This window comes from Microcebus murinus, chromosome 18 (assembly GCF_040939455.1).
Source record: "Microcebus murinus isolate Inina chromosome 18, M.murinus_Inina_mat1.0, whole genome shotgun sequence".
NCBI classification, from domain to species: Eukaryota; Metazoa; Chordata; class Mammalia; order Primates; family Cheirogaleidae; genus Microcebus; species Microcebus murinus.
In genome coordinates, this window is record NC_134121.1 from 45,143,229 (window position 1) to 45,159,575 (window position 16,347).

General features: G+C 55.8%; 2 protein-coding genes across 9 annotated transcripts in view; one reads left to right on the forward strand and one right to left on the reverse strand.

The window, feature by feature from the left end:
• Positions 1-932: 932 nt before the first annotated feature.
• Positions 933-7,245, forward strand: G6PC3 (glucose-6-phosphatase catalytic subunit 3). Of its 5 annotated transcripts, none has more exons than XM_075994597.1 (6): positions 933-1,443; positions 4,880-4,986; positions 5,397-5,487; positions 5,884-6,002; positions 6,220-6,361; positions 6,594-7,245. In XM_075994597.1, exons 3-6 carry the CDS (start codon positions 5,417-5,419, stop codon positions 6,955-6,957), a joined length of 696 nt encoding a protein of 231 aa, XP_075850712.1. In that variant the 5' UTR covers positions 933-1,443; positions 4,880-4,986; positions 5,397-5,416; the 3' UTR covers positions 6,958-7,245. The 5 variants fall into 5 exon arrangements, with proteins under 5 accessions (XP_075850712.1, XP_012642144.1, XP_075850715.1 ...); XM_012786690.2 differs by having other exon boundaries at positions 933-1,383; XM_075994598.1 differs by having other exon boundaries at positions 1,326-1,443; positions 4,880-5,034.
• HDAC5 (histone deacetylase 5) overlaps positions 6,593-16,347 on the reverse strand; it is a 36,846-nt gene continuing 27,091 nt past the window's right edge. For 3 of the 4 annotated variants that reach the window (XM_012786688.2, XM_012786686.2, XM_020280801.2), the window contains 15 exons: positions 15,859-16,143; positions 14,944-15,109; positions 14,096-14,229; positions 13,617-13,737; positions 13,104-13,153; positions 12,833-12,940; positions 12,351-12,406; positions 12,144-12,231; positions 11,047-11,166; positions 10,696-10,793; positions 10,417-10,535; positions 9,830-9,963; positions 9,469-9,553; positions 9,184-9,349; positions 6,593-9,100 (listed from right to left, as the gene is read on the reverse strand). In XM_012786688.2, the coding sequence (XP_012642142.1) occupies positions 9,061-9,100; positions 9,184-9,349; positions 9,469-9,553; positions 9,830-9,963; positions 10,417-10,535; positions 10,696-10,793; positions 11,047-11,166; positions 12,144-12,231; positions 12,351-12,406; positions 12,833-12,940; positions 13,104-13,153; positions 13,617-13,737; positions 14,096-14,229; positions 14,944-15,109; positions 15,859-16,143 (1,770 nt within the window). In that variant the 3' untranslated portion in view covers positions 6,593-9,060. Of the gene's footprint in view, positions 9,101-9,179; positions 9,350-9,468; positions 9,554-9,829; positions 9,964-10,416; positions 10,536-10,695; positions 10,794-11,046; positions 11,167-12,143; positions 12,232-12,350; positions 12,407-12,832; positions 12,941-13,103; positions 13,154-13,616; positions 13,738-14,095; positions 14,230-14,943; positions 15,110-15,858; positions 16,144-16,347 lie in introns of those variants that run through there. The other variant, XM_012786685.3, reaches the window with a different exon arrangement.

Genomic DNA, 16,347 nt, shown 5'->3' on the forward strand with positions numbered 1-16,347 from the left:
ATATAGAAAAAATTAGCCTGACATGGTGGCACATGCCTGTAGTCCCAGCTACTCAGGAGGCTGACGCAGGAGGATTGCTTGAGCCCAGGAGTTTGAGGTTGCTGTGAGCTATGCTGACGCCATGGCACTCACTCTAGCCTGGGCAACAAAGTGAGACTCTGTCTCAAAAAAAAAAAAAGAACAAGGTTGCTTGAGTTAGAAGAAAAGGAGCCACTTCAATAGTCTTCTAGGCGGGACCTTGCCTAGAATAGCTGAGATGTCTCTGTATGTTCCTCCAGATGATTGTTCCAAACTTTGTCACGGGTGTGTGCCCCTTCTCTTCCCATACCAACACTGTCACTGTCTCTTGATTTATCTGCTTAGCTGGGTTTTGGGTAGTAAGAGGATAGAAGGGAGGAGGAGGAGGCAAGGTTAGAACTGCGAAGAAGAGCGACTTTGTGCTAGATGTGAGAATTCGCAAGTCTTTAGGGAAGACCCCTCAAAATCAAGAGTCGTATAGGTCAGCCTCAGTATGAATAGCGGTTGAATTAGAGCGGGAGTCTTGGGCTGAGGAAGGCTTGAATAGATTAGCAATATGCAAATTTAGGGTCCAGCTTCAGCTCCCAGGAGGACGGGGTGTCTAGGTTTCTAGGTTTCAGCCTTCTCTCTCCAAGAGATCTGAGGTGTTTAGTTTGTTTGTTTGTTTGGTAGGTAGCAGTACTGGAGAAGAGAGAGCGGTCTGGGAGGAATCCTGGCCCTAGAGATAATACATCCGCCTTCGCAGAAGCAGAGCGAGGACCCTGGGCGCGCTGTCCGCTTGCTGGTGAGTTCATCTCCTGACCCGGAACAGCAGCTGGTGCTGCCAGTATGCCGGCTGCCCACGTGCCAGCAACAGCGGCCACGTGGGGCCCTGAGGAAACGCCTTCGCGAAGGTTTGTCCCCTGCGCTGTCCGGTAGAGAGGAATGCAGGGGCAGAGCGCAGGAGGAAACTACCGGCAAGACGCCGGACTCGCGGGATCTGGGGCTGGCAGGGGGCGGGGCTTGGCGCGGACCGCTAACGGGAGGGCGGGGTCTGGGGCTCTGAAGAGTGGGGTTTGGGTGGAGGCGGGCAGCCACTTAGTTGTCGCCGGCACTCCTCGGCCTCCGCCCTAGAGCAAACCCTGGCCCAGCCGGCCCTTGGGTCGCCATGGAGTCCACTCTGGGCATGGGCATCGCGATAGCCGAGGCGCTGCAGAACCAGCTACCCTGGCTGGAGGACGTGTGGCTCTGGGTCACCTTTCTCGGCGATCCCAAGATCCTCTTTCTGTTCTACTTCCCCGTGGCCTACTACGCCTCTCGCCGCGTGGGCATCGCGGTGCTCTGGATCAGCCTCATCACCGAGTGGCTCAACCTGGTCTTCAAGTGGTGAGACAGCGAAGCCTTCCGGCATCCTGGTCCCCCATCCCCAAGGGCCCTGAGTCCTGTGTAAGCCTCGCTCTCTCTCAGCAGGTGTTGCAGAGGCCTTCCCACCCCTACTCTGTAGTCCCTGATTTCCCCCTTTGAGCATCTTTGTGCATCTTGGACTCAGACCTCAGAGTTCACCCATCCTACTCATTAGACCAGTGTTCATCTAACTGGCCTGATCACAGAAATCACCTAAGGGGCGTGTTTAAAATGCAAATACTCCATCCCCACCTCAAACCTATTGATTCAGAAACTCCAGGGGAGGGGCTGGGAATCTGTATTTTATCTATGGTGATTTAAGTAGCAGAAAATCCTACTTCTCAACTCACTTTTTCATTCATCAATTCATTACACATACTTTGTAAAAAGCATGCTTTGTGCTAGGCATCACACTAGCTGCTAGAGACAGAGAGGCCTTGCCCATTAAGGTGTGGTCTCTGGACCGTGCCCAACAGCATAGGCAGGACTTGAAAGCTTGCTAGAAATGCAGAATCTCAGGCCTGGGGCCGGAGCTACTGGATCAATCAGGGTTTTAACAAGGAGCCCAGGTATTTCGTGTACTCAGTAAAGTTTGAAAAGCACTGGACTAAAGCACACTTTCTCTTCTTTCTCCTTCATTCACTAGTAGGCTCTTCACACTGAGACTTAGAAGCCAAGACTCCCAGGCAGGTGGGTGGAGGCCCTGCAGCCCTCTGAGCTTATCTCTTTGTGTCACCTGTTCTGTCTCTCTCTTGGGCCCTGAAGGGAGCTATGCTTCCTGCTGGGCATGCAGCCATACCTTCCTTCACCTCAGCCTCGTAGCCAGGTCCCCAGGCTGGGGAAAGGAAGGGAGGTTCATAGGATGCACTTGACTGGGCCAGAATGACTTGCTGAAAAACAACATAGGAGTTACCTTCCCTTCCACTCTTCTCTGCAAGGGCTTCATCCCTGCTGTAAAAGGAAAAGCAGTTCTCTAATCACTTCCTTCTTGCCTAATTGCCCTTTGCTTTGTGCACTCTCCTCCCTCAGAGTCTGTATACACCTCCCTCTCTAGTCCTGTTCCCCTGAAGGAAAGTCAGACACCCACCTTGATGGACACCCTTAATGCCACCCTCTCCCCACAGTGAAAAAGCCTCTATTCATTTTCTTTTCTTTTCTTTTCTTTTTTTTGAGACAGAGTCTCACTTTGTTGCCCAGGCTAGAGTGAGTGCCGTGGCATCAGCCTAGCTCACAGCAACCTCAAACTCCTGGGCTCAAGCAATCCTGCTGCCTCAGCCTCCCGAGTAGCTGGGACTACAGGCACATGCCACCATGCCCAGCTTTTTTTTTCTATATATTTTTAGTTGACCAATTAATTTCTTTCTATTATTTGGTAGAGATGGGGTCTCACTCTTGCTCAGGCTGGTTTCAAACTCCTGACCTTGAGCGATCCACCCGCCTGGGCCTCCCAGAGTGCTAGGATTACAGGCGTGAGCCACTGTGCCCAGCCTCTATTCATTTTCTGAGTTTTTGGAAGGAAGAGGCAAGTCCTTTCTGGATCTCCCTCCTGGGCACTTGGCTTCCTGCCAGCATCTCCTCTGCTATTCCACCTTTTCTCTTTCTGGCCATAGCAGCATCTTCAGTGTATGGTTTCCCCGGGCCCAGGCAAGCACCTGCTAGACTAGGGGATTTTGAAGTTTTTGTCCTCGTTATTCTCTTCTCAGCCTCCTCTGTCCATTCCCCACTCCCATTTTCAGACATGAGAGATTGGCCTAAATAATTCAGGTGTGGGCTGGGCATGGTGGCTCACGCCTGTAATCCTAGCACTCTAGGAGGCCAAGGTGCTTGAGGTGAGGAGTTTGAGAGTTTGAGACCAGCCTCAGCAAGAGTGAGAGTCCCATCTCTACTAAAAATAGAAAAATTGCCAGACAACTAAAAATAGAAAAAAATTAGCTGAACGTGGCAGTGCAGGCCTGTAGTCCCAGCTACTCGGGAGGCTGAGGCAGCAGGATCATTTGAGCCCAGGAGTTTGAGGTTGCTGTGAGCTAGGCTGATGCCACAGCATTCTAGCCTGGGCAACAGAGTCAGACTGTGTCTCAAAATAATAATAATAATAATAATTCAGGTGTGGATCCTAGCACTTTGGGAGACTGAGGCAGAAGGATTGGTTGATTTCAAGACAAGTCTCACCCAAGAGTGAGACCCTGTGAAAGGGTGGAAATTAGGTGCTCACAGCAGGTGGAGAAATATTGCTCACACACAGTTTAGGCTAGAAAGAAGTACAAAGTTTATTTATTTTCCAGAGAGAGGCAGGGGGAGAAGGACGGAATAGCCACAGCACACAGAGGAAGGAAGGAAGTGTTGGGTGCTTTAAAGGGTAAAATAGCTTTCCCCCCTCTGCTTTAGCAAACTGATAACAGACACAACTGCAAAGCTGTTGTAGGTGTTATATTTTTCTCCTTTCTCTGTGAGGCCAGCTTTATCAGAGTCCTTGGAATCTGGTTTTTGGCAGGAACAGAGGCATAGAGCTTGGGTGGTAAGTTTACATCCCTACTGTCCACTTAGGGCTCCTCAAGGCTATGAAAGAAACAGAGATAAGAGTTAGGCCAGGGGTGGGAGGCCGAGGCGGGCGGATTGCTCAAGGTCAGGAGTTCAAAACCAGCCTGAGCAAGAGCGAGACCCCGTCTCTACTATAAATAGAAAAGAAATTAATTGGCCAACTGATATATATATATATATAAAAAAAAAAAATTAGCCGGGCATGGTGGCGCATGCCTGTAGTCCCAGCTACCCGGGAGGCTGAGGCAGAAGGATCACTCGAGCCCAGGAGTTTGGGGTTGCTGTGAGCTAGGCTGACGCCACGGCACTCACTCTAGCCTGGGCAACAAAAGCGAGACTCTGTCTCAAAAAAAAAAAAAAAAAGAGTTAGGCCAGGGGTGTTTAATTAAAACAAAACAGAGGGGGTAGTTGTGTTGGGAGTTTTTTCTTCAAAGGGGCAATTATGTGCTGTGAGTTTATTCCTCTTTCTGTTTATTTTCCTCCCGTTAGGTAGGTTATTAGTAAGGCCACCTTTCATCCAGTCTCTACAAAAAATAGAAAAATTAGCCAGGCGTGGTGGCATGCACCTGTAGTCCCAGCTATTTGGGAGGTTAAAGCAGGAGGATCGCTTGAGTTCAGGACTTTGAGGTTGCTGTGAGATATGATGTGAGCCAGGACGACAGAGTGAGACCCTGCCTCAAAAAAATAAAAAATAAAAATAAAAATAACTCAGGTGTGGGTAATTCAGGCTGGAACTGGGGACATGGGGTAGGGGTAGCAGGTAAGTCAGTGAGGGCCTGGAGGGAGGGAGCCAGGTCCTGGGCGAGAAGAAAGAGCTGACTCTGTAATGAGAGGAGTTAGAGTAAATCACATATGTAGCTCAGATGCATACAAACACATGCTCACCACCATCTCTTGCCTCTGTATCACTTTTAATCATCTTGCATCTGTTCTCTTCCAGGTTTCTGTTTGGAGACAGGCCTTTTTGGTGGGTCTATGAGTCTGGGTACTACAGCCAGGCTCCAGTCCAGGTTCACCAGTTTCCCTCTTCTTGTGAAACTGGTCCAGGTGGGAAGCCGCAAACCTCCTCCCTTTCTCGCTGTGGTTAGGGCCCCGGTGAGCATTTCAGAGTACTTTTCAGCCAGGGTGACCCAACCAGAGGCCCAGCCTCTCAGTTACTGGCCCGGAGAACAAAGAAACCCCAGGAAGACCAAGTTGAGTTATGAGAAGAGGGCACCCATGCCATGTCTCAGCTGTTCCCCTTGTACAGAGTATAGCCAAGAGACACAGGTCAGGGCAGAAGCCTGAGAGCAGTGACCTCAGGGATAAAAGAGACTTCAGGGCAGAGGGAGCTGTGGATCAGTGTTGAGGGAAAGCTCTCTTCTCAGCCAGGGGGAAGCAGCTGTGTTGTAGTATCACCAGGGGCAGCTGGGTTCCCCCTCCATCCTCTCACCATGAGCTTCTGGATTCCTTGGCAGGCAGCCCTTCCGGACACTGCATGATCACAGGAGCAGCCCTCTGGCCCATAATGATGGCCCTCTCTTCCCAGGTGTCCACTCGGACCCGCAGGTATACCTTTGACATTGCCCACCATTGGGAGCAGGGGTGGTGGCACCCTGGACCCAAAAGACCCAGTAGCATGGCAGCCTGGAAGCTGGAGTTCTGGGGAGCCTGGGGTATTTGGTCGACCATAAAGTGCCTAGGTGCTGAGGGAAGCCACACTGTGTATGGACACCCCCTAGGTCAGGGGTCCTCAAACTGCGGCCCGCTGAGGACATTTATCTGGCCCGCCGGGCATTTTTGCCACCACTGCCTGTCCTGCTTAGCAGCCAACCTGTCCTGGGCCCACAGTGCACATGTGTGGATGTGCATCACACTCTCCAACGGTCTGAGGGACAGTGAATTGGCCCCGTTTAAAAAGTTTGAGGACCCCTGCCCTAGGCCGTTTGCCTCTCTTCTTTCCAGCCGCTGGGTAAGGATGATACCTGGCCTGGCTTATTGCACCTTCCTGTTGGCGGTTGGCCTGTCCCGAGTCTTCATCTTGGCACATTTCCCTCACCAGGTGCTGGCTGGCCTAATAACTGGTGAGCAACTCGGGCAACAGGGTGGGCCGAGAGGGTGCCTTTGGCAGAGGGAAGACCAGTCTAGGATCTTCCCATCATTCCAGTTTCTCTAGAGCCAACCCCAAATGCCCCCCCGCCCCCATATCTGTCTGTTCTCTTGCCAAGCTACACTGGACCTGGGGGTGGGATGTGGGGAGCGTCATAACTCCTTGAAGCTGTTGTCACTCCACTCCCCTAGGTGCCGTCCTGGGCTGGCTGATGGCTCCCCGGGTGCCCATGGAGCGAGAGCTAAGCTTCTATGGGTTGACCGCGCTGGCTCTCTTGCTGGGCGCCAGCCTCATTTATTGGACCCTCCTTACGCTGGGCCTGGATGTTTCTTGGTAAGCTCACTTTGAAGGCCAGGCAGGCTGGGGCAGGTCCTACCTCACCTGTACCTAGCCTGGTTGGTCTCTGGTTCATTGTAGCTAAAAAAGGACACATTACCCATTCACAAACATAGACCCTTCTAGGGACAAGGCAGAACATGAGAGTGGGCCCCAAAGGGCAGATGGCTAAGAGCCAGTGGCCCTCTAGGTTCCAGTCTCTCCTGGCAAGGACTCTTCTTTCCCACAGGTCTATCAGCCTAGCCTCCAAGTGGTGTGAGCGGCCTGAGTGGGTGCATATGGACAGCCGGCCCTTTGCCTCCTTAAGCCGTGACTCGGGGGCTGCCCTGGGTCTGGGCATCGCCCTACACTCTCCCTTTTATGCCCAGGTACGGCGGGCACGGTTGGGAAATGTCCAGAAGCTAGCCTGCTTTGTGCTGGCTATGGGACTGCTGAGCCCCCTGGACTGGCTGGGCAACCCCTCTCAGATCAGCCTCTTCTACATCTTCAATTTCCTTAAGTACACCCTCTGGCCATGCCTGGTCCTGGCCCTCGTGCCTTGGTTGGTACACATGTTCAGTGCCCATGAAATACCACCCATCCACTCTTCCTGACCTCTGCCTCCTTCCGCCCATTCCCTCCCAACACTCCAGGACTGCCACACCCCAGGAAGCAGCTCCAATCCCTTCTAGCCCCCAAGCAGGCCTGGTTCACCTTAAGTTTCTTGCTTTTCCCAACACCTGGTCTTAGCCCCAAAGAAGGGCCTTCTTTCTCCCAGAGAGGCTGGTCCTCCTGCCTTTTCTCCCAAGCCCCCAAAGAGCAAAGGCAACAGCAAGACCAGCAGGTTCTTACAACACTGTGAGGGGTAGCCAGTGCAGCCCCAATAAAGCCCTGGAACAGTTTTGGATTCCTTTCTTGCCTGTGCATACATCTCCACTGAGCTTGCTAGCATGTGTACAGGTGGAACCCTTGCCAGGCCACCTGTCTATGCAGAGGCAGAGGAAAGGGGAGGGCTGTAAACTCAGGTGAGACCTCTCAGCCCCATGTCCCCTTCTTACTCATCACCACCTAGGCCACACAAGACGTCCTGTTAGATGCTGTAGCTACATTCAGTAAAACCTTGTCTTTTACCTACAGGACAGATCTCCCACCCTGGTGTCCTGTTTCCTAAATTGGCTTCGAGTTCCAGGGCTGGAGAAAAGAATAGTTTTCTTGGCTAGGAGTGGAGATGAGAAACCTCTACTCCATTTGGGAGCCCAGAGAAGAGAGACACTGGCCCCAGAAGGCACTGGCAGAAACAAGTTTATTTACACAAAGACACACAGTGTAACGGGTTACAGAATCCTTAACTGAAATCCATATCCAGGGAGACAAAGCAATGAGTGGGTTTACATGAGAACCAGACCAGCCACAGGGAGAGAGGGGGGTAAGGGGCCTGGAGCCTGGGGCTCAGCCCGGGGAGGCCTGGTACACTGGGCCTAGCCCCATCCCCATCCCCCAGGAGGATCTAGAACACACAACATACAAGTGCTCAATGAACCGATGGTGGTGGGACTCCTACCCCTTCCCTGGCTCCCTCAACCCTGCTCAGGCCCCCATTAGGATAATAAATATGTAAACAGATTGGTGGGGCCCTGGGGATAGGAGGAGAGGAAGTGTATGTGGTACTGGGGGTGAGGAGGAAGAGTCAGCCCCCTAGGAGCCACTTCCCATCTTTGGTTTCCTGTGGGCTGGCTGGACAGCATTCCCTGGAAGCCTTGTGGGCCCTCCAACCCTGGAAACAGAGAGGGCTCTGCAGGGTTCCTGGGAAGGCAAAGGGGCAGTACCCAGCCCCCTCCTGGATTTAGTTTCCTTGGGCTGGTGGCCAACACAGGGAGCCCAGGAGGAATGGAAGCTCCAGCTGAGGGCCAACTTCTAGGTCCCTGGGTTCTGGCTTTCTAGAACCCCCACTCTCACTATCCCCAAGCTCCAAAGCACAAGGGGCCAGGAAGGAGGGGAGCCACTGACCTTCCTACCTGCAGCCAAGGCTGGGTGACTAGGGGATCTGGTCCTGAACAGCAGGGGGGCTCTCACCAGCTGGAGCCCCCTTGCAGGGACCACCTTCTCCCCCTTCCCAGGCCGTGCCAGCAGAGTAAAGTGGGAGCGGGCCTGGTTCTGCGTCTCCTCCTGGCCCCTCCCTCCCCACACACTTTCAATGTCTCAGCCCCCGGGAAGGAAGAAAGGGAGAAGGTGGAGAATGCTGGGATGGGAGCCCACCTTCCTTCACTGTGCATCTGAGACAGGGGTGGCCCTGCAGATCCTCCCCGGAGGCTGGAGAGGGGAGGATGAAATTAAGGCATTTTCCCCCAAGTCAGCTGAAACCAAGGCACCGACTTACTGTTCCCTCCTCACTCGGGGGGGAACTAGAGAATACTGTCTGGCCCCCATGTCCACCTCAAGCTGGCCCAGGCTCCAAGGAGGAAAGGACAGAATGCAGAAAAGTGGGTTTAGGGTACAACATGGGGCTGGGAAGAGCACCCCACTGCCCCAGAGGGAGCCCACGTCTAGAGCTGTGACCTGGGCCACGGGCATGGGGCCTGAGGCAGCTTAGAGGAGCAGGAGGGGCAAGGCTGAGAGACCCACACAGCACACGTTGTTGAATGTGTGACTTTTTGTTTTTAATAGAAAAAATAAACAAAATCACAATGATGGAGCCCAGAGGGATGGGGGCCAGGGTGTCACAGGGCAGGCTCCTGCTCCATGGGCTCCTCTGCTGGCCTGTGGAGACAAGCACAGGGGAGGGCATTGAGCAGGGACACCAGCCGGGGCAAGGGCAGAGAGGTGGGGGAAGGGGGGCTCACCTGGGGCTTTGCTCCCGGGCTGCAGCAGCCTGCACCTGCTCGGCCCCCACCGACAGCAAGGCCATGGCGCTCACAGTCTCGGCCTCCTCGGTCTCACCTGCCTGGGCCTCCCGCAGGGAACGGCCCAGACCGGCGGCAAACCTCTGCACACAGCTCCAGTGTTTGCCTGTGGAAGAGGGAGGGGCAGCAGGAAGAGAGGACAGATAAGTCCCGTGGGCACAGCCAGCCTGGTGCTCCCACAGGCACCGCCCCCTCATCTGAGCCCCTCCACCTGTCCCCACGCACTCTGGATCTCGATGACTTTTTCTAGTGTGGCCACTGCGTTGGTATTGGGCTTTTGCTGCAAGACTGCCTCATCCAAGGGCTGCAGCTGGCAGGGGAAAGAAGAGAAAGCTTAGGGTGGGGAGTGGGGTAGCAATGCCTGCCCCTCTAACTGCCCCATTCAGCCCCAGGCATCCCTCATGGCAGAGGCAAGCATAGCCTTTTTGGAGGAACCCCTACATAGCCTTCCTAGCCACCAACTATCCTTAGGACCCAACAAAACCTTCCCAAGGGGCCCAAGCTCTGGCCCAAGTGCTACTTGACCCAAAGAAGGGGACATTCCTTGCTGGCCCTTCATGTCCCAGCCCCTCCCTCCACCCCTCACCTCTACGCTGAGCAGAGCCGAGACACAGGCCTCAGAGGCATCACAGATGGCGGTCAAGTCGTGGCCTCCCTCCAGGGCCAGCACCACCCGGCCCCCTGCCAGTGTCATCAACTGCCTAGTCAAGTGGCCGAAACCTTTGAGGATGGGTGAAGGCAGAAAAATGAAATGGTAAAAAATAATTCAAGAGACATTAAGAGCAAAAAAGAAACACATGAGATGGGACAGATAGCATAAAATAAGATAGTAGATATAAACCCAGATATATCTATAAGAAAATGTAATGTCAATGGACTACAAGCTCTATCAGAGACAAAACATTGACAGACTGGCCAAAAGTTCCAAGGATATGCTGTCTTACAAGGAACATCACTGAAACACCAGTGGTCAAGAAGCTCCCCGCTACGGTCCAGCAGGAGATACATCCTCTGCTACCCATGCTTCTACCTGCGGCCCCCAAGGCCAGGTTGGCAGAGGGAACATGGGGGGTCTTGGCCCTGCCCTCTGCTCTCCTCCTCTCCTGCAGCTCTCCTGCCCCGCGTCCCACTCGACTCCCCCCTTCCACACCCTCAATCCCCTAGCACGCTCACATCTGGCAGTGACAGAGTAGCCACCCAATGGAGACAGATGTCCTTCAACAGCATCAAACCCAGCGGAGACTAGGACCACGTCAGGTGAGAACTCGTGAGCAATGGGCATCACCACTGTCCTGCAAAGGGATGGCCCAAGCTGACTCCGGCAGATGGCAGGGCCAGGCCTTGCCCCATGCCGTTCTCTCAGAGACAGCCCCCTCCACCCACACTGAACCGAGCGCCTTCTACCCTCCCACTGCAGGGCCCAGGGCGGGGTGTCCCCTTCTCACTCCACACCTGAAGGCTGTCAGATACTCCACGTCTCCGATGGGGGGGTCCACGCCTCCTGTCCATGCCACATTCACATTGTACCCCACACCTGGCCCTCCACCGACCTAGCAGCAGGGTGGGGAAGCAGGTTATTCTCACAGCTGGGGATCCCAGGTATTGCCCCACCCCCATCCCTGCCTCCAGGCCTCTCTGCACTGACCTCTGCTCTGCCCAGAGGGGCAGTCAGACCAGTGTGGTCCTCCCACCAGGAGCCCAGACGCCCCAGGCACCGGCACCACCATGGGCCACCACGGCTCCCCGCCAGGTCCCACTGTGCTACCTCCTGGGAAGGCCTGCATTTAGGCCCAAGAGCTGTACCTCTTCAGGAGCCCCAGAGCCTGGAAAGAAGTTCCCATTGTCATAGCGGTGCAGGGAGATGTAGAGCACAGAGGGGTCGTTGTAGAACGCTTGCTGGGTGCCATTGCCATGGTGAATGTCCTAATGGGGAAGTGGAAGCATAAGGAAATGGCCCAAGCTCTGACCCAAAGGTCAAAAATTCCACCTGCCCCTATCCCACCCTGGGGTGAGCTCTGGGGGTACAGCCAACCACTGGCCACAGGGCATCTGTATTCCACTGGCCACGGTATTGCCCGCCTCACGCTTCCCAACTTGGGGTCTGCACATATGTGACATGGCACCGTGCAGGCGACAGACAAAGCCATGGGATAAATGTGGCGTGTCTCCCTGCAGAACCCATTCCACTTCACAGTTTGAAAGGAAACATTAAAGCTAGTAAGGAATTTAAAACAAGCAGATAAATTCTAAAGAAGGATCCAACGTTTACATGAATTTTTAAGCCAAAATTGGGCTTCAATGGGATCTCATCCTTACCGGGGATTGCTCTGCCTACTTCCCCAGCTCCCAGCGAGTGGCGTGTGCCTTTCCCTCTGCCATTAGGGACAGAGTTTGAGAAGCACCCACAATAGCAAGAGCAGAGTGTTGGGGTCAAAAGGTCTGGTCTGAACCCACAGCCAACATTCCCAGCTAAGTGACCTCGGCAAGTCACCCAATAATGCCTTCATTTACAGAAACGGACATCCTAGTTCTTACTACTCAAGGTGGCCATGAGCAGCTCACATGTCAAGTACTCATTGGGTTCCCGGCACACGGTCAGCCTCCAGTAGAGGCGGCTGGGGGAGAAAAGCAGCCACTAGCGATGGTGGTGGCATCTCTACTGTTCAGGGTAGGAAATCCCCTCTGTTGCTTGAGGCTGCAGGATAGGGACCAAGGAGGAACAGTCCCTCATAGTGAAGAGGGAGCTGTACTGGGCTGATGACCCAGCAGGAGGAACGCAAGGCTGGGCATCGGGATGAGACGCCGGGGCTGCCTGGAGGGGGCTGGAGAAGACTCCCTGAAGGCTGACCCTGGTCCCAGCTCTAACCACCCTTGCCCAGCCTCACCAGCCCACTGCCTACCCAGTCCACGATGAGGACCTTGCCCACGTTCAACTTCTGCTGCAGGAGTTTGGCTGTGATGGCTACAGAGTTGAAGAAGCAGAATCCCCTGAGGGGGGAGGGGAGAAGAGGGCGGGGAGGTCATCTTCAGCAGGGGTTTGCTTCAGGAGTGAGAGCCACTAAGGGGTGAGGGCAGAGGGTTTAGGGCAGGGATGGGGCGGCACTCACATGGCTGTGGATTCCTCAGCGTGGTGTCCTGGGGGCCGGATGATGGCAAATCCATTCTGAAGAGGTGTGGGCAGAGGGACAGACAAGAGGCAGACAGGAAGGCGAGGTGGCCATGAAGGGAGCAGACACAGAAGGAGAGAAGCACAAGCCAGGCATGGAAGTGAGCACACGTCAGAAACACATATATATATTCAATGCACCATTACGGACGCCAACCTTGGGCCTCACGCGTAGGCAGACGCTGTCTCTGCCCTCAAGACACCCACAAGCACACTACACATTAGTGCCCATCTGTTGGTCCCTCATACCTCTCAGCCCCCAGATGTCCCTGGAGCTGTCACTTCCTCCCCACCCTGGTGCGTGAGAGTTGAGGATGCAAAGGACAGTGCCTCACTGAAGGGAAGCCAAGGCTGCCCCTGTCCTCCACTCCTAAGGATGCAGGACCAAGCCAAGGGGCTCAAAGGACACAAGCACACTCTCACCTTGAGCTCTCCCGCAGCCACCTTGAAAGCCAGCTCCACCAGGCAGCCCACTGCCATGCGCACAGCACTGGAGGAATGCATCTCGTTCCACACAGTGTCACTGTCCACCTGCAGGGGCAGGAGAGCAGGCTTCAGCGTGCCCCCTGTAGGGGGAGGGCAAGAATGGGGGTGGGCACCCAGATCGCAGGCCAGCAGCCATGATGGGCAGGAAGGGAGGAGCCAGAGCTGGGACAGCCACCTTCCCACCCCCACTGGCACACACCCTACTCACCCCAATGCCCCCACAAGGCAGCACGGCGTACATCTTCTGGCTGATGGGGCCTGCAGGGAGGAGGGACAGCTACTCTAGAAGATGCCTCAACTGCCAGGGCTGCAGGCTCAGCTCTGCAGAGGGCAGTGAGCTCAGCCACAGGAAATGAAGGCTCAGCCCCAAGCACAGGACAGGCCTCTGCAGCCCACACCAGTTGGGAACTGTCAGTCCCCTGGGGAACATCCTACCTTTGGGGGCAGATGGCAAGGAGAGAGGGGCATTATACACTGGGGAAGGGAGCAAAGCAGTCCCATGCCACCAAGAGGACCCCTCTCTTCCATCCTGCACTATGGCCCACCAGCATGCTCTGTTCCTGTTGTACCTACATCAATGGCACCCTCCAGAGTTAGGAGACATGGCAACCATGCCATCTCTGCCAGAGTGATGCCCTGTGCCCTGCCTACCCTTCCTGACAGCCCCCAACCCACCCAGACAGTGGACATGCCCTGCCCACTGGCCATCCTGCTGGCTCACCCAGCAGCTTCTTGCTGTCCAGCTTCTGCCGGTTGAGGGGACTGGTCCCATAGAGCAAGGTGTGGTATTCCGAGTGCACCGTCTGAATCTCGTCTAGCGTGGCTTTGCGACCCCGGATCCGCTAACGAGGGCAGGAGGAGAAGCCAGTGAGAGGGGACGCACTAAGGCTCAGCTCTCCTGATGCCCAGACCCTCCCTCTGCCCCACGGTCCCAGGCACACTGACACTTTCTGTGAAATCCAAAGAGTTTTGACAAAGTGGACCCTGTTCCCCCAACCCTATGCCAGGACCCTCCCCCTCTCAGCTGAGGACCATGGAGAAAACAGGCAGCAAGGGATAGGTCTGGAGGTGGCTGTGGGGACTCGCCCGAGGTCTAGGGCTGCAGAGAGGATGAGGACAAGACACAGACAGGCTTCACTAGGAGAGACAAAGGCTTTTGCTGGATTTGAGTAGGGGCGGAGCAAGGAGAGGCTTCCTTACCTCGCACTTGCTCAGCAGGCCCGTCTCCTGCAGCCGGGACCAGATGCTCTGGATCCGGCCGGCGTGCTCGGGGTGCACGTGTGTGTTCCCGCACATGCACTGGTGCTTCAGCATGAACGTGTCGTACACCACACCTGCACCACAGACCCACGTGTCAGCCTGCACTGCTCTGGACCCAGGTTCCCAGCCTGGCCACCTCAACTTGCAGAGCTCTCCCCCAGCCCATCTGTGGCCCAAACATCTCCCCGTGGTCACCCAGATACCATCCCACACGCCTGCCTTTCTCCTCTCCAGCTTCCACCTGCCTTCTCCCTGTTCCTGTGTGTCCTTTTCTCCATTACTGCCCATCACAAGCTTCCGTGCTCAAGCCCCAACAGGGCTGTCTGCACACCCCCCACTGTGCCCCAGGCTGTGGCCCCTCATGACACACCCTTCTTTCCCCCTCCCATCTTGGCCCCATGTGCTGCTCCCCACTGGTGAGACAAGGCCACCCTCAGGCATGTCTGTGCCCCCTCAGAGCCCAGCATGTGGCAGCTTCATGGGGGAAGAGCTTTCTGGAACAGACTGGGGCCACATCCTGGACCTCACAGGGAAAAGGGGAAGACAGACAGGACAGTGGGCTCTTTCCACCAGGGCTCCAGGCTTGTGGCATGGTCCCTCAGTAGGATGAAAAGATGCTGGGGCAGAGGGCTGCTGCCACCACCATGGACAGCTATGGGGCACAGGGAGAGAAGGAAGACCTGTTCCTCCAGGATGTCTGAGGGGTCCTGGTAGCCTCTTCCCTCTGCCCACAGGGCTGGACCCTACGGTGCATGGGGGGAGGACAGAACACACAGTGGGGGGCTCACCCGTGGTGAAGAGGTGCTTGGTGGGCTGGTCTGGGGGGCTCTTCATGCCCCCAGGGGCAGCAGGTGAGGACTGGGTGCGGCCCAGGGCCTGGTGGGGCACAGTGGCCAGGCTAAGCGGCGCCTGGTACACCTGCAGTGGCTGCAGCTGCTGGGCATCTGAGAACAGCTGGCAAGGAGGAGAGTGAGACTCAGCCTCGGTGGGAATGAGGGCAGGTGCTCTCGGGGCCTCCAGGGGGCCCCAAGCCAGCCCTTCTCTTTCAAATCTCCTTCTTCCCCCACCTCCTCCCACTTGCTCCCTCCAGGGACAAGAGACACTCCAGCCTTCCCAGCATTCCCGAGATGGGGAGGGATGGGGGGAGGTGATGAGTCACACCGCAGAGTAGCATTGAGGTAAGAGGCTGGGGGGGCGGGGATGGGGGCGGGATGAGTCAGGCCCAGAGGGCTCAGCTGTGTCCGCAATGAATGGAGTGCCAGCTCGGCGCAAGGCAGGCTGTAGTAACGGCGGGGGCATGTGTGTACACACGCACACAGGCATGCATGGGGACCGACGCACAACCGGACGCACGCAGGCAGAAACGCAGATACACATGGGCCATGTGTGTGTGCGCGCGCACACACACACACACACACAGGCCAGCCAGTCGTAGCTGTAGGGAGGACACAGACACAGCTCTGACACAGCCAGGGAGGACACAGCTGTAGGGAGGACACAGACACAGCTCTGACACACACACAGGCCAGCCAGTCGTAGCTGTAGGGAGGGCACAGACACAGCTCAGACACAGCTCTTAGACCCAAGCAGCTCCCTCCCTGCATTCCCCTTTTGCTCCTTTCAGAAAGCTGCTCCCCAACAGCCTGGGGACTACAGACCCCGGGGGTGGGGGGGGGAGAGATCAGGGCGGAGACAGGGGGCACCTTTTTGTAACCAGGGCTGGACTCCTCCAAGTCGGGCCCTTCCTCAGCACCACTCTCGCCCTCCTCGTCCTTGACCTGGATACAGTCCTCCTCCTCCTCCTCCCCTTCCTCCTCCTCCTCCTCCTCCAGGTCTTCTTGTGTGCTCTCACTCTCCGTGGAGCCTTCCCGGGGCATGGTCAGGGCTCCCTCCCCCAGCAAGGCCTCCTGTTGCTCTGTCAGCTCCTCTTCTGTCTCCTCGGGGTGCGTGGTGGGCTGCCTCGGCAGCTCCCCTGTCTTGGTGAGGATCTAGGAACAGGACACAGGGGCCACATCAGCTGCAGGAAGCAGCCGTGTAGCCTGTAGCCCAGAACGGTTCATCCTTCCCTCCCTTCTCCCAGGCAGCCACCAGCCCATACACAGTTTATCAGTGAATTTAAAAAAGGAAAGGTGGCTGCTCTGAGCAGACACATGGCGCCGAGGGTGGCCGGGCATCAGCCCCACTTCTTTCTG

Coding starts and splice junctions, on each gene's coding strand:
- G6PC3 (XM_012786690.2), top strand. CDS start 1,166: ATGGAGTCCACTCTGGGCATGGGCATCGCGATAGCCGAGGCGCTGCAG. Junction 6,003..6,219: donor GCTGGCTGGCCTAATAACTG/GTGAGCAACTCG, acceptor CCACTCCCCTAG/GTGCCGTCCTGGGCTGGCTG. Junction 6,362..6,593: donor CTGGGCCTGGATGTTTCTTG/GTAAGCTCACTT, acceptor TCTTTCCCACAG/GTCTATCAGCCTAGCCTCCA.